Below are 22,841 nucleotides of genomic sequence, written 5' to 3' on the forward strand. Positions count from 1 at the left end.
TAGTTTAAAAAAAAATTGTCCTATAATATTTGATTTTCATTTCCTAGATTTTTTTTTTTAATTAAATCTTTGAATCGTAATTCAATATGGTTTTATGCTCATATGGCAGTTTTCCAAATGTTCTTTTAAGTAAGAACCACATTCCTCAATTTTCTGGAAAACAAATGGCAAGCAGCATTATTTCCACGGATAGAGAAATGGAGGCAGAATAAGTCAGTATTCTAGCACCCTTAAAATAAAAACCATGGAGATTAAGATAATTTGCCTGATTATGTGAGATCAAATTCCCCAGTGGATTCCTAGTGAAAAATCAAAACATATAATTCAGAATTTTTATGAGCATCATGCTTTGAAAGAGTTCTTCTACCAATAAAAACCTACTTTCTTCAAATGCAAAAATATATTGAATATTGACAAACAGGCAAATTTCATTCTTACCTATTCACAATAAAAGATAGTGTGACAATCTTGTATTCCTCAGGTGAAGTTCTAATCATACATTGATTTCCATGGTGATCTTATCAACACTCAGACCTTTAATAGACTCTAAGCAAATGATTCCCAAACCTATATATCTAGCCCTAGTCTCTTCTAAATCCAGTCCTGCAATAGCATCTTCCTTCTGACCAGCTCTACCTAGATCCCCTTAAAATCTATTCTTCCCTGTTTTTGCTAAGGGCAATGATCCACATTCACAAATCATCAACAGCATATTTAGTTATGCTGTATTAGTTATTCAGTTTATGCTACAGTAGACTATATAAACTTAGAACTAAAAGGAAAATTAGACTTCATCAGTTCTAATACCCTCAATTCCAGTTGCTAAAAATTGGAAGTTTAGAAATAATAGGTTTTATGCACAAACACATATATACACATGGTTAAAGGACGAGTCTACTAGTTATCCTAATATTCTTAAATTAAATGAGGCAACATAGCAAATTAAAAATTCAGGAAGCTATAATTCTTTTCCACTAACCAGCTCTGAAAAACATTTTATATAGAAAATATTTATGTGTAAATGTTAAATACATTTACATAAATATGTTATTTTATAATAAAATAAAATGTTTTATAATAAAATATTTCATATAAATATATTAAGTAACTACATAAAATATATCTATGAAATATTTTTCAGAGCTGGCTAGTGGAAATGAACCTATCTATCCCTGACTCTTTTTAATTTGCTATCTCATTTAATTTAGGAGCATTAAGATAACTTGCAGATTTATCCTTTAAGATATATATATTTTATGAAGCTATTTTCATCTCACTAATTATCACAAGTATAAAAATGGCACCACATACTATGAATATAAATCACTTATTAAAAAGAAAAATTCAGTTCCAAGAAGGAAGAAAAAGGTGACAATTCAATACTGAACTATGTGTAGCAATAATAAGCAATAAAGAAATAGAACAAAAAGGTGATAATACAAGTGACTGTACATGTATAACCTCCATCAGATTGCTTGCTGTCTTGGGGAAAGAAGGGAGAGAAAGAAGAGAGGAAGAAAAAAAATTGTTACTCAAAATCTTACCAAAAAATGAATACTGAAAACTAGCTTTACGTGTACTTGGAAAAAATAAAATATTATTAAGCAGGGAGGAAAAGATGATAACAAGTAATATCAGTATGTATCTCCTTAGCATCTATGGTAAAAAACCATTACTGTATCTCTGTTCTAAGATAACACAGTCACTTACTTCACTTTTAAGGAGTTGCTCCGCCTTACTCCTATTCATATTTCGGCAATACCACCTGAAAAAAAAAAAAAAAAAAAGAGAGAGAGAAATGAAAAAAAAGGTTGAAGTTTCTATTTTTTAAGCCCCAATCAAATATATTCCATTTCATTCAGAAACCTGAATTTAGGTACTGTGACACTAATACTATTCAGGATTTAAAGTTTTTCATTATTCAAGAAAGTAGGAGATTCTTTAAAAAAAAAATTTTTTTTTTTTTGGAGTGAAGGATTTCTGGAGGACACAGCCCAGTACTGGCTCTAACCCAGATCAATGTACTCTATTATCTTTCCCATTCACCTCTTCCCAGGCTCTTGCCTATAGCTTGTACACAGTATCAGAGATAGCTGCCTATAGAAGCAGACTTAGATGAGAAATAATCTGGGAAAAGCCAATAATTTTCACTGTGATTACAAAATTCCTCGCCTTTCAGCATCACTGTTATGAATATCAACCATCTTGTGCTTTCACAAATTACTGGGCTGCAAAAATTCTACTTGAGGGGCTGCTAGCTGGTACAATGGATAGGGCACCAGCCCTAAAGTCAGGAGGACCTGAGTTCAAATCTGATCTCAGACACTTAACACTTCCTTGGTATGTGGTGCCATTTTTATACTTATGATAATTAGTGAGATGAAAATAGCTTCATTACCAACTAACCTTGGGGTTAACTCACTTAACCCCAATTGTCTCAGAAAAAAAAAAAATCTACTTGATCCATATGATACTGGCTGCTGTCTTCTTATTGATTAAGATACTCTTCTCCTCCTTCCCTTGTTATTTCTCCCAATCATTCCAACTCTTCCATTACTTCCCATATCACTAAAGAAAAAGCTCCAGCAAAAAACTTAAAATCTCTTCTCCAAAACTGATTTCCCAAATGATAAGTTTGGAAGATGGCACCGAGGCTATGAGTCTTATATGTGATCAAAAAACAGAAACAAAAGAATAATAAATTACAACTGTGGAAATAATAAGAATAACAAAACAAACAAACAAAAAACCCCACAGATAACGCACAGAAAAAGTTTAGAAAGGAACAGAGAAATAAAAAGGATTCTGTTACTATTTTGTTAAAATTGTTGCTCTTGATATTGGTCCAGACCCATGATTTCATTAGAACAGAGATTGGCACTTGTCTATGATTTATAGCCCTAGAGTTCTACCTGGAGTCACAAGAGGTTAAATGATTTGTCAGAGGCAGGTCTTTACATCAGGTCTTCCTGTGTTCAAAGAAAGTTAACTGTCACACCATACTGTCTCTTTGAAGTTAACATGAACTAAAAAATAATTAACAGAAGCAAATGCCAGATTTTGCTTTTGCTTTTGTGTTTGTAGAGGGGCGTATAGAATAATAGTGACAATGAAGATGATCATTCAAATAACATAATAAAAATATCCAAATCCAGAAGAAAAAAATACGGCATCCTTAGTTACGAGGCCAGCTTCCCACAGAGCGCTGGAACCCTTCCAATTCCTCTGGCTGCTGTCAGATGTCTTTCTAAGCCCTGGAGGTTCCTCTGATGTCACAGAATTTGGGACCAAATCAGTTCCAGGTAAGAAGGTATGTTGTACAGCCTTTGAGAGCAATAGTAGGAAGTCTCAGGAGCCAGTCTTTGGACCATGTCAAGTTATTCATGGAAGGACAACCCTCTACTTGTTGAAATAAGTTCTGTGCCAAACTTCCAAGCTCTGCCAAGATCATTTCTCTTTGACAACACCTCCTCCAATAACAGCATATCTCACAAAGGATATAGGGTTATGTGTAGCTCATAAACCCACCCTACTAATGCCAGCCTTATGCATCCTGAGTTCAAAGTTGCTTATATACTGGGATGACATGAATAGTGATGCTAAAAGCAAATCTACTCTCCATATGTCTCAACTACCATCCTGCCTGGAATTCTACCATCAGAGATTCGTTCCTTTGGCTTAAAATTTTAGAAATTTCTCATTAAAATAAAAATATCCCTGGATATAAGCACTATGTCAAGCAATGATCTATCAGCAAAATAGTAAAAAATCTATACAAATCTCCAAGATCTCACTGAGGTACACATATGCTATATTCCCTATACTCTCTTTCTGGGAAGTTCCTCCCTCAAAAGTTCAAGATTTAGGGGAGCCTCTGCATTCTCACTTGCAAACTAGGATGTTCCCCTCAAATTCTCCTTGGGAGTGCAAAAGTCTCACCAAAGGAAGAGAGAGAAGGAGAAGAACCAGTGGCTTACTCAGTTCTGAATCACTGCCCCAAACAATATCCAGCACCACTCAGTTGGCACAATCTATAGTGTACCTCAAAGATCAGAACACTGGTTTCCATGAGTATGTAACAGATATGGGTTCCCAATAATCCTTAAACAACAACTGTGAGCACCTCATTTGAACACAACTGGTATCTTCAGAGTTGATATGAATTTGCAATGAAGTAGACCAGCATAAACAGTTTAAAGTGAACTGGATTACCACATGACTCAATCTCCTAACAAAAATTCAGGAGAATTAAGTTTTTCTTTCCTTTCCAAGTTTTTCCTTGGAGAAGAGAAAGAATGAAGGAGAAAAGTTTCAAGGCCTTGGGCCTATTCTAGGAGAGAAATGATGTGAGGAATTACCATGCTGGTATTTCCAATTCCACTCCATCTAGTTCAGGATTATGTCCTGAAACTTGGTTCTTGTTAAATTTTGGTAACTGTATTTAAATATAATTAATATATTTCATTGTACTTAAATTATTAATATATTTAATTATACTTAGGTATAATAATATAATCTTATATATTTTATTTTGTGTATTTTGAAAAATTATTTGGCAGCTTCACCAGGCTGCCTAAGGGATCCAAAGTACCAAAAAAAAGTTAAAAACCCCTTTTAATTCTGTTCTAAATAGATGCAAGCGATGGGCAAAGCATTGTATTAGGTAGTTGGGGGGCAACATGAAGCCACTATACACTGGAAGAAAGTGTAAAAAAGGCAAAGGAAGTAGAAGGCAGATGAAGATGAACTTTGCCTTCTTCACTGCCCTATAGATTCCCCAGGTTCCTTCCTCTTGTCCCATTCTCCCACTATCAGCATATCTTATGTCAATAGCCCCACCCAACTCAGTTCATATTTAGAATTAATCCCTTAAATAAGCACAACCCAGTAGTATACCTTGGTTTTCTTCTAGATGGGAAGAGATAGGGGAATGGGAAAAAACGAACTAGAGGACTTTCCAACTCTACATCCTCAATACCAGGAATTGTAAGGGAGCTTGCTAAATATTAGAGATAGAAAGAAAAAGAAAAAATGACCCATTGTCTTAGAGTCTCACTATGCTTTGGGGCAGAGAGAGGCAGAATGGGTAAAATGAGAAAGAGAGCTATTAAAAGTTTTTAGAGAAAAAGGACAATAAGAGGTGCTGAGGGAAAGAGAAGGGGTAAGGATCAAGAGAGCTTTTGTATATACCAATAGCACTTGTGCTGAGTCAAGAAGGAAGGGAATAATGTTAAGAGAAGAGGCAAGGAAGATAGAAGAGCATCACCTCAGCCTGGTAGCCTTCTGCTGGTCCTTGATTACCCCGGCTGATAAACCCAGGGTTCTCAGAGACCACCAGGTGGGGCAAAGAGCAACCACTAGACCCATTCTGCTTCCCAGGGTCCTTCCAAGATTTATGCTAAAAAGGAGTATGGCTCTTGTCCATCAAATGCTCAAAGAATGGGTTACTTTTAGGCCTAAGTACATTGGAAGCAGAATAAGGTGAGACCTAGAGATCAAAGAACAGAGCTGGCAAATAAGGCTGTTGTCTGGCTTTCTACATAAGGTTTCCTTCGAGAACAGCATGCTGTGACAGGGAACCAGAGGGCAGAGAAAAGCTCTTTTTCTGTCCAGACCAAAGATCCAGTGTTTCCCCTTCCTTCAGCTTCTCATTTGGAGTCAAATGTTTGGATGAATGAATGACATCTCCACTTCTTGGACAGCCACGGAGAGTTCCTGGCACCAAATTCTACAAATAGCAAGTTCAGTGAGTCATGTGTAGATGCAGGGCATGTAAGGCATCATCAAATGACCAATTTTTGCTTACATAAATTTATTGAGTCATGACACAAGACTGCAGACATATATTATCTAAAAGTCTTGCCTAGAACTAAATGAGCCACAAGGGAAGGGCCTTAAATCAAATTCCTATTTTGATGGAGAGCCAGATGACCTTAGGATCACAGAGTTAGAGTAGGAGACCTCTTAATTTATCCAAATCTCAGTATACAGACAAGGAAACTGAGGTTCAGAAAGACTAATTTGCCCAGGATTACACAAGTAGTTAGGGCAGCTAGGAAAGGGAGAAGGAGAAAAAAAGAGGAAGTGATAGAGAGAGGAAGAGGGAGAAAAAGAGAGGGAGGGAGAAAAGAGAAGAGATAGGGGAGAGAAAAAAACAAGAAGGAAGAGGGAGGGAGAGGGAAAGAAAATAGGAGAGATGGAGGGAGAGAAGGAAAAAAGGAGGAAGAGAAGGAAACGGAGAAAAGGAGAGGAAAAAATAGAAAGACAAAGACACAGAGAGAAGGAGACCATCTATTTTTCTTGATCATAAAAATATTTACTTACTCATATTGATCTAAGTTGCTCAATTTCTTCCCTGTAACATAGTTGCTTGGAATGTATCCTTCACTCCTAGAAGTAAACATTGGGTATTAACAAAAGGGAAAAACCTCTCTCCTGCCACTCTCTTGATTTTTTTTCTGACACCAGTAAAATACAGGAGCATTAAGCATCACTGAGTTGGGAGGCTGTAATGATTGAATTCTGCTGAAAAGCCATATGTTACAGCTTTCATTATTTTAACTCCTCATTAGTCTCGACTATGACTATCCAAATTTTAAATGAATGAGAAAATGTTAAATTATGAAAATGAAAGGAATGAGGAGACTTTAATGTGAAAAATCTAAGCTTCAATTCTCCCTTAAGATTTGAAAGCACTTAGCAGAGTGCCTGGAACATAAGTGCTATATAAATGCTTCTTCCCTTTCCCTTCCTCTTCCCTTAGCCTGCTCTTTGGAAAAGAAGTCACAAATTATACTTCTTTAAAAGGATGAATGAGGTAGATCTGATTTAATATAACCACACCACAAATATATCTATATAGTTATATAACTGAAGTAACTTGTGATTTCAGAAATATCTCATTATTTTAGAGACACATCCTATCCATTTTCACACATCATTCCTCAAAAGAAACATAATGTACAGAAAGTCTATTTACCCATACTTATCTCTTGCTCTCCACCAATGAACATCATTTTTTTCCAGTATAAGATATTCTTGGCCTCTCTCTAGTCTGAGATCATGTGTTTCTGTTGCTTGGAAATCATACATTGCTACAACTATTTCTTCATTTTTATCTTCTTCAGGCGGAAGAGGAGGCGGAGGTCTTCGCTTTAAAGGGAAAAAAAAAGAGAGATAAAAATCTCTTCTGCCCAAGGCGAGAACAAAGTTTTGACAGCTTCAATCCTTCCATCATTAGACCTGTTATTTTGTCTGAAATGATAAATGTTCCAGACTTGTAGGGGGAAAGTAAGTAGAAACAACTTCATCAAGAGGTATTTCAACCCATGTTGGGAGATGGCAATTAAAGAGAACAAGCTGAATGATAGCATCATTTCATAGAAAAAGTGAAGTCAAAATTAGATGGAAAGATAAGTCCAATTTGAGGCATGTCAGGTTTGAGATACCAGCAAGACATCCAGAGAGGTCCTGTTGGCAATTTAAGATATAGCTTTTGAAATCAGAAAGGAGCAAGGCTGGAATCTAGATTCAGGAGAAACATATAGAGTTGATGGCTGAATTCAGTTATTGATTGTCAAGAGACAAAATATAAGAGCCAGCACTGAAAACAGAACTTTGAGAAAGACATACCTAATCCAGGAAGGAAGAGGACAAGGAGCCAGCAATGGAATGGAGGAGCAGTTAGACAGGCAGGAGAACCAAGGGAATATGGTGTCTCTGAAGCCATGGAAGAAGATATATCCAGAAAACAGAGGAAGTTGACAATACTCAGTGCATACAGAAAAATCAGGCAGAATAAAGAAGAATAAACAAAAATAAACATCTTGAATTATGGCTTTAAAATATTATTGTCAAGGAGAAGATATAGTCATATCTACTCACTGACACCTCTCCTTCCATAAAACAGTGATTCTAAGGAAAACTTCTGAAATCTTGATAACATAATATGCTAACCCAATTTCAATCAACTATCTCACTCCTTATCTCTTTTTCCACAGCAGCTATTCCAAATCTTCTCTTCCCTCTTGAAGTCTCTCAGCCAAAGCCTCAGTGGATGAGCTTGTTGCTTTCTTTGCTGAAAAACCACACACTATTTGATGAGTTTCCTCTTCATTCATTTTCATCTCCTAACTCTCTTCTCCTTTTCCCCAAACTCTAACGATGACTGCTACAAAGTCCTTTTCCAATTTATTAATGTCAACCCCTTTCTACATGTGCCTTTGAAACTATCCTTTCCCACTTTCTCCAGCAAACTGAATTTTCAATCATCTTCCTTCTCTTCCATCTTCTGTCTCTTCCCTTTCAACTAGCTCCTTCCTTATTGTGTTCAAACACAACCAAGTCTCCCATGTTTTAAATTTTCACTAGATTCTGCCTCAAGCTATCATCTTTTATCTCTCAAGTCCCTTGAGAATGTCTATTTTTGCTATCCTCATATCTTCATCTTTTCATTCACTGCTCACCCCTTTACAATCTCACATCTGATTTCACCATTCAAATGAAACTGTTCTCTCCAAAATTCTCAGTGATCCCTGAACTGCTAAGACTGATGGCCTTCTTCAAATCCTAATTCTTCTCAATTTATCCAATTCATTTGGTACTATTGCCATCCTTTTCTGGATATTCTTTCTTCTCTGGTTTCTCATGCTATTCTTTTCTCCCAGTCTTCCTTTTATCTGTCTGATCTCTCTTTCTCAGTCTCCTTTGCTAGCTCATCATTCACTTGGCGACTCGTAACTGAGTGTTCCCCAGTGTTCTAGCCTGGGACCTCTTCTCTTTTATACTCTCTCTTGGTAACCTCATCACCTCCTCTGGGTTTAATTATCATTTCTATGTAGATGACTCCCAGACCCAGTCTTTTTTACAATCCAGAGTATTAATCCTATATCATCAATTGCCTATTGGATATTTCAATGTCCCAAAGGCATCTTAAACTCCAGATATCTAAAACTGATCTTTCCCTCTAAATCTTCCTCTTCCAAATATCCCTATTTGCATAGAAGATACCAGCATCCTTGCAGTTTCTCAGATCCGTAATCTTGGCATTATACTCAATTATTCATTCTCTCTTACCATAGATATTCAGTCAGTTGCCAAATCTTATAATTTCTATCTTTACAACTTCATAACATCCTTTACATCTGACTCCTTCTCTTTACTCACATGTCTACCACTTCAGTTAAGACCCTCAACACCTTTTCTCTAGATTATTGCAAGAGCTCCCTGGATCAATTTTTTCTTCATTCCTATTCATTCAACATAATTCTGCCAACATCATTTCACTTAAGTGCAGATCTGACCATGGGAACCCACTGTTCAATGATCTCCAATAGCTTTTTATCATCTTAGGACAAAGCATAAGCTCTTCTATTTAACATTCAAAACTCAGCAACCAACTTTGCCCTAACCTAATTGTCTAGCATCAATGGATATTAGTCTTTCTCCTTCCCTTTGCAACCTAGCTAAATTGCCCTTCTCTCTGTTCCTCCCTCCACTCCATCTTTCAGCTATGTGTTTTTTCAATGGAAGGCCCTTCTGTACCTACAATGCATTCCTTCATTCCCTACCATATAGAGACCCCCTTCTTTCAGGATGCATTTCCAACACCATCTTCCTCATAAAGCTTTCCTTCCTCTCACGGAACCTTACATTGAACTACTAGGTACATATATGTCCATGGATATAAACTTTATATTTATGCTGTACATAGATTTTTTTCATTGTCTCCCTCCACTAGAATGTAAAGTCTTTGTGAGTAGAATCATTTAATTCTTTGCATTTGTATCTGTACTGTCTAGTATAGTACCTGGCCCATTTGTTGTTATTTCAGTCTGAAACTCAGTCAGCAACTGATTTTGTGTACCCCTCCGTGTGACGACCTTTGGGATTTTCCTGGCCAAGATAACTAGAACTAATTTGCTATTTCCTTCTCCAACTTATTTTACATATGAGGAAACTGAGGCAAACAGGGTCAAAACAGCTAGCAAGTATCCGAGACCAGATTTGAACTCAGGAAATTGAATTTTCTTAACTCCAGACTCAGAACTCTCCACTGTTCTACCTTGCTGCCATATAGAGAAGATATAATTTTTTTTCCCCATTGTCTTTTTTTTTCTTTTTTTTTTATTTAATAGCCTTTTATTTACAGGTTATATGCATGGGTAACTTTACAGCATTAACAATTGCCAAACCTCTTGTTCCAATTTTTCACCTCTTACTCCCCCACCCCCTCCCCCAGATGGCAGGATGACCAGTAGATGTTAAATATATTAAAATATAAATTAGATACACAATAAGTATACATGACCAAACCATTATTTTGCTGTACAAAAAGAATCAGACTCTGAAATATTGTACAATTAGCTTGTGAAGGAAATCAAAAATGCAGGTGGGCATAAATATAGGGATTGGGAATTCAATGTAATGGTTTTTAGTCATCACCCAGAGTTCTTTAGAGAAGATATTAAATAAAAGCTTATTTAATCAATGAGTTGATTAAGTAAGAAGTGATTATTTAATTGATTAAATGATTGATCATGAATTGATTACTGATCTAGCTACAGACCCTTCAATAAATTAAACTCCCATACCTTAGTTTTTTCTGGTGCTGGAGGTAGTACTTTTTTTATACCTGAGAATAAAAATAAAAGAAGTGATTCAGATTCACAATGAAACCAATAATCAATAAGCGAAAATGAGAGTGCGACATGAATTGTTCTCCAGCATATACACAACACAAATAATTCAAAGAAAATGGACATGGCCAGAAAAAAAAAAATACTCTGTACTGAGTTATTGGGAAAACTTAGAAAGATATATTAAAGACTTCTTAAAACACTGAACAAACAAAATCTCTGATACCTTGAGCTGTCCATAAAGTACTTAATATGATAAAAATAAATAGCAACAAATCCCCAAAGGACTGAGGTACAATGATTCCTAGTATTTTGGGATTGCAAGGGGCTTCTTAATTCACCTAATCCAGCCTCCAAAGCAGTAAAGAAATCCCTTCTTCAGTGACCCTTTCAGGTGCCTAGTTAACTTTGACTCAGATATCTACAGTAATAAGAGCTTACTATTTCCTCAGGAAATCCAATTCATTGTTATATATCTCAAATTAATTGACTAAGCAGTGTCAGGAAGAATTATGAAGTCATCTGAGAAGATCAACATAATAAACCTAACCATTTTGGAATTAGCATCATTTAACCCCTAAAATTGCTATAATCTCAAGGCAGCATATCATTTACAGATCTTATTTAGGGCATATAGCTGAGAGATTTAAGTTTTCCTTGGTCCTTAGTAAATAACAATATAACAGCTCTAACTTCTTCCTATTATGGGAGCCATCTGCTAATGGCTATTGGGGATCTAATTCTGACTAACAGAATAGATCCCTTCATGTGAGAGGATGATGATGATACAAGGAGACAGAGGTAGTTACATTCTCTGATCTCTCTCCTCTTCCCTCTTGCTTCCAATTTATCTCATTCCCAATTCACAAACAACATCTGCATCAGTAAAGGCTGATTTGCAATTCCTCCAAGTGTGTTATGATTCCCAGCTGTGGGAGCTCTCGACCTGCCCCTTCACACTTAGGACTGGTCCTTAACTTCTTCCTAAGCCTGTAGCTCTTTTAATTAAAGATAAACCCTACCCTTGCCAAAAACAGCAACAAAAACCCCACACCTTTAAACAGTGTGATGATCCATGGTAAGATAAAAATTGTCACTGCATTTATCACAGTGAAGCCTGATGTTTTTGGGTGAATATTGGACCAAGACCAAAGATGCACAGAACATGATATTCAAATTTAGATAGATGTGTGGTCAGGCTGAAGGCTTAATTACAAATCTAGAAAAGCTGTTATTTTGTAGAAAATAAATTAAGGTTAAGGTGACCAAAAAAATATGATTTATGATGATACATCATCAGACAGAAATTGAACCTAACTGTCTATCAAGAGAGCTGATTCCTGCACACATGTATACATGTGAAGTTATACAATGTAAAGCCCTCCCTCTGCTAGGTGGAGCAGTGGATAGAGCACCAGTCCTGAAGTCAGGAGGACCTGAGTTCAAATCTGATCTCAGAAACGTAATATTTCCTAGCTATGTGACCCTAGGCAAGTCACTTAACCCCAATTGCCTCAGCAAAAAAAAAAAAAAAAAAAAAAAAAAAAAAAAAAGTAAAGCTCCCCCCCCCAAACCAATTTTTTCCAATTCTTTAAAATGAACTCAATAATGATCATTTTTCATCAGTTTAATAAAGTATATTGATAGCAGGCTCCTAGGAAGCAAGCAATTCAAACTGAGAATGACATACAGTATTTTTCTGATTATGTGTATGGATCATAAATATACACCTCTAAAATATTAATAATAATCATAAAAAAGAAAAACAATACTCACTACTCTCAAAGAGATTGTATTTTTCACATCCAGGTGCTAACTTTTCCGTCTGTCTACAACATTGATAGCTTCCATCTGCCCAGAGTTTGGGATGGTATTTGACCATCAGGTTGTTGTTGTGCTTGATTTCTGTAATTAAAAGGAACATCCATTATTAGCAGAGACAATGCACCCAAAAAATTGATAAATGATACTTTGAATTTTATTACTTGTTCTCTTTATACAGCATTTATCATAAAAGTTTCATGATAAATAATTTAGGTGAGAGTGGCCCATATAATAAAGTTTTCTTTTTATTAACTCTTTTTCTTTTCTTTTATTAACAAAGAAAGCTTTGTTAACATAGCTGATGTTTGCTGGAAAACAGGAATAAACATACTGTTCCATGGAAAGGAAGAGAGGAGTTTAAGCAACTTAAGCTATCTCCAGTTTTAAACATTTCATGATAAACCAATCAATCAACACTACTGATTTATTGGATTCCCATAAACTGTATGGTTTTATGTTAGGAGATAAGGCAGTTTTTATAGGATTTCAGTTCCTACTTGCAAGTTCAGTATAAGGAATAAGATCGTCAGTATCTTTAATAATAAAACAATTATCCTACAAGGGGAAGTGAAATAAGAACAAAAGAGAGATACAAAGTGTTATGAGAAGTTTAAGGAGGGAAAGGTTACTTTCACTGTGGGTATCAAAGAATAGCTTCATGAAGGAAAGACCACTTGAAGAAACCACTTTGGAAAAGGAAAAGAATTTTGACAAAATGAAATGGGAGGAGAAAAGGGAAATCCATTTCAGGTAAACAGGAAAATAAATGCACTGAATAAGGAGATGCAAAGATCATACAATCATTAATAATCTTTATCACTTCTAGTTCACATTTATATAGTATTTAAACATATGCAATGTATTTTATTCTTATTATACTATTTGGCCTTGTGAGATAGTTGCTATTTTAATTCCATATTATAAAAGAAGAAACGGGGTGCAGAAAGATTAAGTGACTAGGATCATACATTAAATGAGCGGCTGAGCCAGGAAATGAAGCCAGATTTTCATGATACCAAACTCCATTATGAGTGGGACTCTCCTTGGAGGGGATCAGGAATTTGTATTTTATTAGAAAGACAATGAAGAGGTGACATAATGAAAGCAGACCATTAAGAAGCTTTCCTGAACTACAGTGTGAATGATAGAATGGGAAGGAGACACACTGGAAGGAGACTATTTAGGAAGCTGTTAAAATAGAGAGTATGGAAAGGCAATGGGAAAAGAATAAGCCTTAATATAATGTCTACTATGTGGTAAAGTACTGTCCTAAGTGCTTTTTACACTACAGAATTAAAGAGACAGCAAAGGAGGGCAAGAAAACATGAAGATGGCAGGAAATCCATATATTCAGCAGACAAGAGGACTGATTAAAGGTGGGAAAACCGGCTCACCTGGTTTCACCTAGACAGAGTTAGATATTCTATATTAGTCTGGTATCAATAGAAATACATACACATGGTCATTGATGTCAGAAAATTAAATATCAAAATTATTGTTTGTCCTAAGTAATTAACAGCACTGTAATTCTCATAATCAGCAGGGTTGTGTGGTCATCATGTCAAGAGATCTAGCTTCTCTTTTCCACATATAAATATGAATGGCTGAATAGAAATATTGACAGTACTTTTGTTTTAATTGAGACATGTCTTGTCCCTTGAATTTCTCATATATCTAAGTTTATTGACATTTTTTACCTTCCTTTAAGCTTTTCACCCATCGATCTCTGCTTTGTGCACTGGGGGCAAAAATGTAAAGTGTAGTTGAATCATGGACAACCTGAAAGGAAATGAAAGATGAGCCCAGTGAGGATTAGTTATAAACACTGATTTATTTTTCTTAAGAGATTTATTAAACTTATTTTAGATCCAAAGCACTTTGATCCCCTCCTTATACAAACACAATTACCTCCTCCTTCTCTCCTATGATGAAAAAATATTTTAAAGGGTTCTTATAACAGAAGGAAAAAAAAATTAAAATATAAAGGAAAGAAATGTATAAATCCCAGCAGCTTCTATCATCCTGATGTCTTGAAAATGTCCTTGGATCCAAAGAGTCAATTGTCAGATTTGTTTGTTTGTTTGTTTCATATCCTTTTTCAATGTCTCACAATGAGATGACTTTGGATTCTTGAAATCTATGCCAAAGGAGAGTAAATTCTGGTATGGCAGATCTTAGCATCAATCTGGGAAGGCTTTGAGTAAGGATCAGTGATATAACTCTTTCTGCAAGAATCAGCTACAAAAAGTTCAGAGGATGATCACAAGGCTAACTACAGAGTTATGAAATTCTTAGCAATAACACCTCTTTGAGACTGTCACAAGGGATAAATGAACTATAATACACACCAATAAAATCATGGGTCCCTGAAACAGTGTGAAGTATTAAGATGAAGTACCCCTCTATTAACATTTCCCCTATTGCTCACAAATACTAATATAACCTAAATTATATCCTATAGTGTTCTATTAAAAGTGTATTAGAGGGTTTTTTAATCTATATCATTCAATCAAAAGAAGAGAAAATGGCATTAATTTGAGAAGAATATTTAAACACAAGTCATCTGTTGACTTTTTTTCCCTTTTTTTCTCAATTTAGAGTCTGGGTTGGTTTTTGTGTACTTTTAAAAAATATTTAACTCTGTATGAGTACATAAATTTTAAAAACTCAAATGGATTAATAAAATAATTTTACATTGTTTTATTTCAAACTTTTTCTCCTAACTACCAATAAAACAAACTCATTTTACTTTATATCTTTCTTTTGGGTACCTATAAATCATAAGTATTCACTTATACCTGAATTTTTTGTTCATCCTAAGTAATTTACACACTACTTATAATCACACTACTTATAATTATAATTCTTATAATCAGTATTTATTCTTTTATTCAGTAGATAGATCTATCCATGACTGAATATATTAGTGATGTTTTTGTTTTGAGTCACATTTGTCTTGGCTCTTAAATTCCTTCCATATCTCTCTCTCTATTTTTTTACCTTTCTTTAAGCTCACTCATAGGTCTCTGCTCAAATTCAATAATTGAAAATCTGGAACTTTACCAAAGATAAAACAGGAGTGATTTCCCTCTTTATAAAAGGTTTTACAATCAGAATGCTTTTTTTTTCTTTTAAGATTTCTCACTGATTTTAAATGACTGCATTTACAAAAACTCAATTTAAGTAAATCTGTTCTGGAATAACTATTTTACATAAAGCAATATACTCTTGTAGTCTATAAGAAAAAAGCAACCATTTTCAATTGGATTATTTAGAAGGAAACTGTTCTACTCAGCCCTGTCTCTGCTGTTTTAAGGACAAGATCAAGCGACAAAACCAAGTGTAAAGGGTGGGAAGTCCTCTACTACTTTTACTTTCAGTCTGTCATCCTACCTTAGACAGCTGTGAATGACCACAATCATCTCCTCTCACTGTGGTTTCATTACTATCGATAAACAAATATTTTTATAATTTTTCCATTAATAAACCATGTGACAAATTGTTCCTTTCCCAGACATGATGTATGAACCGACATGATGTAATAACCCTGTGAATAGCACAGAACTGTAACAACAATAGTTCACATTTACATAAAACTTTGAGATTTATAAAAAAATTTTCCTAATGGGGCAGGTAATGGAAATTTTATTATCCATATTTTATACACTCAAAAAAAAAGCAATCTCTTGTCAATAATCTCACAGTCGTAAGTTTTGAAGCCAGGATACAAGAAGAGTCCTAACTCCAGCTCTCTTTCCAGCCCTACACCAGCCTTGCCTTTTAGAAAGAATTAAAGTAAGGCTAGGGATGCAGGCTGATTTGAGGGCTGATGTGTGCCTCACAGTGCCCCAGTGAACTAGAGCTTGTATATATCTACCCAAGACTTCTTCCAATCCCCCTTGAATAGCAAAGAAGGAAGCAAGATATTAGAAAAGATGTGGTCCAAGTCTCACTAGTACAGAACAGAAAAAAGGGGGAGAACCACTGTTATCAGAAACAGTACACAGTTAAAGAAATCATCTTAATTATAAATGACAGCATCTTCTCCAAAGATGTCGGCTGTTACATGAGGTGATTATGTAGCTTCATCCCCAGAAAGTGAGGAACGGGGAGAGGAGAATCAAAGAGACAGTACCATCACCATAAAAAACGAAAATGGGTGACAAAGAGTAGTGGAATTTATCTGAAATATAATGCATGTGAAAAAACATAGCACAAAAAAAGAGATTTATTTATTAACTTATTGATAAGAAGTGGGGCACCAATGAAGACTTTTAAATATAGGAGTGACATAATCAGGATTAAACTTTATGAAGATTATTTGAACAGTGGTGTTAAGGATAGACTGGAAAAGCTTTCAGTTAGGAAGATATTAGAGCAATCCAGGTCAATGATGACACACTCAAATAGAAACGTAAGGTCACATGTTGACTTAGAAACTACAAATTAACACAGTCTATGCTGTACTGTATTTGTATTTATTCTGTTAAACATTTTCCAATTTCATTTTAATCTGGTTTGGCCCTCACTTTGCTGATTACTTGCACCTGTGATCCAGGAATATCCTCCAATGTAAAATATGAAGTCTTCAACAAAGGTAATTTTGGTAGAAATTCAGAAGAGCAAAGATAGAATTGAAAGGAAATGTTGATTCATTTGAGAAGTGGAATAAGGAGACAGAAGACTCAGATAATTGTATTAAGAGACAAGGTGATGGGAAGGACGGTAGTAGAAATAGAGAGTAGAAATAAGAGAGAAACTTAACAATTCTCAATTTATTAGTAACATAAGTTACAATATAAAAACATGTAAGTAACATTTGTACTCACAAATTCATAAAATTAATTTTGAGAGAAATACAAGAAGTCAAAAAATGAGTAGAAGACTTCAAATTTGGCAATTCAAGAGAAAAAATTAAAAGAAAAGAAATCACAGATCTGATCTGCTTGTTTAATATTTTACCAACATGAATAGATAGCTATATGGGAGAAGCAGGAAATATACAATCTTTACAAATACACATAAAATAATAATAAAAATTGATTACTAGTCCATAGTCTATATTTTGGAAAATAATGAGTTTATTTTAAAACTTAACAAGTGTGTGATAGGCAACGAAATTATATACTAACATCCTTCATGAAAATGGAAGTAAAAATATTATATAAAATGTTAGCTAACAGAATACAACACAGTAAAAGTTATTCTTTGTGACCAAACAATATGCAAGACTGGTTCAACAGTAGAAAAATTATGAACAATCTAATATGTAAACAAAAAGTACTCCAAAAAAAAAAAAAAAAAAAACCCTCATTACTATAACAATGGAAGCAGAAAAGGCCTTTGATAAAAGGGCAGAGCCTGTCTTTGTATGCCGTCTCTATTGCCATGCTTGGAAAGAAGCAGCTGCTTAATAAACACTTCTTACATGAATTAATTCATATTTTTAAAAAAAAGAATAGCATTAGAAATGTGGAAATACATGATAACTATAAACTACAATGTCTGAAATAAAGCAATACCTTTCTGATTAGTGGACCTTAACTATGCTTAGATAAATTGGGACAATTTAATAAAAAGGACACAATGTTCTCATAATTAATTTACATATTTAATGAAGCATGACATTGTGGATTTCTGGTCTTGGAGTAAGGAAGACCGAGATCCAAATTGCTGGACAAACATGGATCAATCTCTCTAAGATTCAGTTTTCTCATCTATAAAACCACTATTATCTACCTCACAGAATGTAGATGCAAAATTATTTGCATCCTTTAATGTGCTATTAAATGTCAGCAATTATTATCAAAGATCCATAATGCTAAATAACACTGAACATTTATTCAGTGATAGTTTATTATGATAAGCATCTTCATCAGAATGGCTTAGAGTTGCCTCAGAATCTGGAAGAAAAACTAGGTTAGAATGGTATTGGTGAGAGAGAGAACAGGATGCAGAAAGGTTCTATCTTTGAATTACCTGATTAGCCCATAATCTGCATAAAAAAGTCATATAATTTCCATTTAGTGGAGCCAAGTTATTTCCCATATTTGATACTTTCTCAGGACTCTGAATGTCAAGGATAGGCTAAAAAATAAAAGCTTAAAACTAGAAGCAGTAACTTCCTTAACAAAGAGGAACAAAATTCTGAGTTTGAGAGGAATTAAAGATGTAGATATCTAAAACAGAAAATTCACTGTTTCTTAAAAATCAGAAGGAATATTTCACATAGGAGCACTGAAAATTTTCAGCACACAAGCAAATACTATGAAAAATCAATAGATGAAGAAATTCCAAAATACTGGATGATGAAACTATAATAAGTAATCAACTTGACTCAAAACCTTGCAGTACACAAAAGCAAAAATACCCACACTCACCTGAAATGGATATTTATTCTGACAAGGAATCACACCATCATCAATCTTCACTATTTCCACACATTTGATTTTTGAAATGTCAACAAATCCCTTTCTATATTTTTTCTGTTAAAAGAGAGAAAATGAGGTATTAAGAATTATAACATATAAAAAAACTTTTTTTTTTTAAAAATAGCATTTATTTGTGAAGTCAGCAGTTCAAAATATGAACATCCTTTCCATATAATTCCACAACCCTTTAATAGTTATAGTGCTCAATAAATGCTAAAATAATGCATATTTCTCCATAAAGATTAATCCATTCAATAAAGCTTAGGTAGTCCCTAAAGTCAGAAAAATCAGTGTCCTTTACTCTCCCATCTGTTTCCAATTAATCTCTTAAGAAGAAAAAACTTAAAGATGAAAGAACAATTAAAACTCACATTCATTACCGCTTTAAGTAAGCCCCACAATTCCATAAAGCAAGTAGGTAGAACAAATATGATCCCTTTTATACAATGAGAAAACTAAAACTCAGAGTTCAAAGGGCTACCCAATTTTTAAATGTCAATACTGAAACCTGTTTTCTTGTCTCCTGGGTTCAATGTAAAGGTGTTTTTTCACTATCTGATACTGAATAATAATTAACAAATCAAGCAAAACCACTTATATGGCCATATGCTGCAATATTTTGCAGCCAGCATATTTTCCCTGTTCTATAGGTCTCCCCACTTAACATAATACAAAAGGCATTGAGAAGTGAGGTGAAACATTAGGGTAAATTTAGGAGAACTTTCTTCTCCTTCCCCCAAAATATGATTTGCTTCAGATATAATCCTTGTAAATAAATAAATCATAGCATCCTAGAAGTGTCAGGGACCACTTAGAATATCAAATGTGATCATTTCACAGATGAAGAAATGGAAGCTCAGAAAATTTCCATCACTTGCTCAGAGGACCTGGTGAGTTCGCACAGTCAGACCTCAACTAACCTGACCCCCAAAATAAACTTCCAAACCCCAGACTGAGCTATTTCTACGGTTTTGTCTTCCTTCCCTTCAGGAAACAACATGACAGGAAAACAACAACTCCAACAACAGATCAGTCCCTCTTGGTCATCTATACTAATTCAGGCCAAAAAAAGTTTGGCCAAAGGACCTTAGTGAAGCATTTTAAAAGGTGATTTCAAGCAATAGTTTCAACTTCCTGCCCACCAACATCTACTTTCGAAAAGTCAAATGAACTAGTTTAAAGTTTCATTTCCTCTGTTTCTTTGTCTTAGCTTGCTCTCTGCAGAAATATATCATATCTATGATAAAGATAAAGGAAAGACCCAAAAAGAGCAGGATGAGGGAAAAGGTAAGAACTGAGTTGGAATTAAATAATCAGCAATCAAGAACCAGAATTTAAAACCTCAAAGAAGAATGGGGAAAACATGATAATTGTGTTGATTGTTTTATACCCACTTCCTGATGGAACCTCAAATTCACAATCCAGAGACTTTAAGATTATTATAATTGTTAACTTTTAAGGAAAAAACTAATTCCAGAAGGATAAATGTCCTCCCTGTCTAGGCTCCAGAGCACAGCTATCCCCAAAGGCAATGAATAAGTGGATGATAGGTTTTTTACAGATATTGTTAAAAGAAACTGCCTTTTAACTGAATGGATGTCCATCAGTTGGAGAATGGCTGAATAAATTGTGGTATATGAATATTATGGAATATTACTGTTCTGTAAGAAATGACCAACAGGATAATTTCAGAAAGGCCTGGAGAGACTTACATGAACTGATGCTGAGTGAAATGAGCAGGACCAGGAGATCATTATATACTTCAACAACAGTACTATATGATGACCAGTTCTGATGGACCAGGCCATCCTCAGCAATGAGATCAACCAAATCATTTCTAATGGAGCAGTAATAAACTGAACTAGCTATGCCCAGAAAAAGAACTCTGGGAGATGACTAAAAACCATTACATTGAATTCCCAATCCCTATATTTATGCACACCTGCATTTTTGATTTCCTTCACAAGCTAATTGTACAATATTTCAGAGTCTGATTCTTTTTGTACAGCAAAATAACGTTTTGGTCATGTATATTTATTGTGTATCTAATTTATATTTTAATATATTTAACATCTACTGGTCATCCTGCCATCTAGGGGAGGGGGTGGGGGGGGTAAGAGGTGAAAAATTGGAACAAGAGGTTTGGCAACTGTTAATGCTGTAAAGTTACCCATGTATATATCCTGTAAATAAAAGGCTATTAAATAAAAAAAAAAAGAAAAGAAAAGAAAGAAACTGCCTTTTTCTGAATACTGTAGAAAACCCACATTGTTTTCAGAGTAAGATTTGCCACTTCAAAAAAACAAACTCAGGGTGGTATAACCAGAATACTCTATTTATAAATAGTCTGCTTGATCTGCTCTATGTAGATACATTCTAAAGGAAATAAAAGGACCAGTCATAGTAGGAACATAAAAGGCAGTTAAACCCAGGATTCCCACGCTTGACAAGAGTATACATAGCCTAGTAACAACAAGGAACAAGTTTAATAAGGAGTAACATCAACATACCCTGAAAAGAAATACAACTCTTTTGAATGGGAATTAACACTCCTAAGCCTTAAAACCACAGTACTAATATTTATAATCATTTTTAATGATTACTATTAATCTAAAAATGTCTATATTTCTCAAATAATGGTAATAGCTATTAAGAAACCCCAAGGCCACATAAATGATTCTCCCCCAATTTTTCTTTCTATACTTTAACCTATTCTTAGATAATTTAAATATAAAATCATAGAATTTCAGTGTTGAAAGGAATCTGAAGCCAATCAGTTCAAAGAACTGAAGAGTAGAAGCTTTAATATTCCCAACAAAAGATCATTCAGGCTTTCCTCAAAGATCTAAAATGAGGGAAACCACTCTCTTCCCCCAAGACAGGGTATTTCACTTTTAGTTAATTCTAGTTGCCAGGAAGCTTTTCTTTCTCTCACATCTAAACCTGCCTCTTTGTGACTTTTACCCTCTGCTCCCAGCTCTGCTCTCTGGTGCTGAATAAAGTAAGTCTAATCCATAAAATAACCTTTTAAATACATGGAAAGCACTACTAATATACTCCTTAGGTCTTCTCCACTATCTGCAAAAAATCCACTTATGGCTTTGCCCATCATTGTTTTCCTCTTCAAGATGCTTTCCCATTCCTCCTAAAATGTGATATCTATAAAGGAATAAGAACAATCTTTTATGAAAAACTTGTGTCAAGCACAGGTACACTTTACAAAGAAGTTCACATGTGATCCAGGCAACAATCCTGGGAGGTAAGTGCTATTATCCTCACTTTACCATTGAGGAAACTGAGGCACACAAATGTGACTTGCCCAATCATACAGTGAGGAAGTGTCTAAGATTGATTTTGAACTCACGTCTTCTTGATTGCAGTATCAGCGTTCTATCCAGTGTGTATCCTGGCTGCCTCATCAAGAGCTCAGCGCTATATTTCTAATCCTGTCTCACTAGCAGAGTATTTAACAAAACTAAAACCACCTCTTTCCAGACATTATTCTTCTCTTAACAGACTAAAATGGAATCAGTTAGGATGTTCCTAAGTCCCCACTTGTTTCTTTTTCTTTTTTTTAGGTTAAACGTACATAATTTTTAAACATATTTCCCTATTTGTCTTAATGCACAAGAAAAATCAGATCAAAGGAAAAAACCATGAGAAAGAAAAAAAAGCAAATAAATAACTACAACAACAAAAAAGGTGAAAACACTATGCTTTAATCCACATACAGTCCTTCATCGTCCTCTCTCTCTGGATGTGGATGGCACTTCCCTTCTTCCAAAGGGAATGAGTCAATTCCTTCTAGTACATCTTCTCTGGAATTTAATCTTCTTTCTTATTTTTTTTTTTAGTTTTTCTATTAGATTTACACATATTTAACCTATTGCTTGCTGTCTGAGGGAGTAGAGGAGGAGGAGGAAAAAAATTTTGGAACACAAAGTTTTGC

General features: G+C 34.7%; 1 protein-coding gene across 1 annotated transcript in view; it reads right to left on the reverse strand.

Moving 5' to 3' along the window:
• The window catches only part of TEC (tec protein tyrosine kinase), a 104,457-nt gene that overhangs the window by 19,331 nt on the left and 62,285 nt on the right, over positions 1 to 22,841 (reverse strand). Inside the window, exons 4-10 of the mRNA XM_031943411.1 lie at positions 18,842 to 18,946; positions 14,159 to 14,240; positions 12,414 to 12,542; positions 10,593 to 10,633; positions 6,980 to 7,152; positions 6,325 to 6,390; positions 1,711 to 1,765 (exon numbers count right to left, since the gene is read on the reverse strand). Coding sequence (XP_031799271.1) covers positions 1,711 to 1,765; positions 6,325 to 6,390; positions 6,980 to 7,152; positions 10,593 to 10,633; positions 12,414 to 12,542; positions 14,159 to 14,240; positions 18,842 to 18,946 — 651 coding nt within the window. The remainder of the gene's footprint in view (positions 1 to 1,710; positions 1,766 to 6,324; positions 6,391 to 6,979; positions 7,153 to 10,592; positions 10,634 to 12,413; positions 12,543 to 14,158; positions 14,241 to 18,841; positions 18,947 to 22,841) is intronic.

Source organism: Sarcophilus harrisii, chromosome 6 (genome assembly GCF_902635505.1).
Source record: "Sarcophilus harrisii chromosome 6, mSarHar1.11, whole genome shotgun sequence".
Taxonomy (NCBI): Eukaryota; Metazoa; Chordata; class Mammalia; order Dasyuromorphia; family Dasyuridae; genus Sarcophilus; species Sarcophilus harrisii.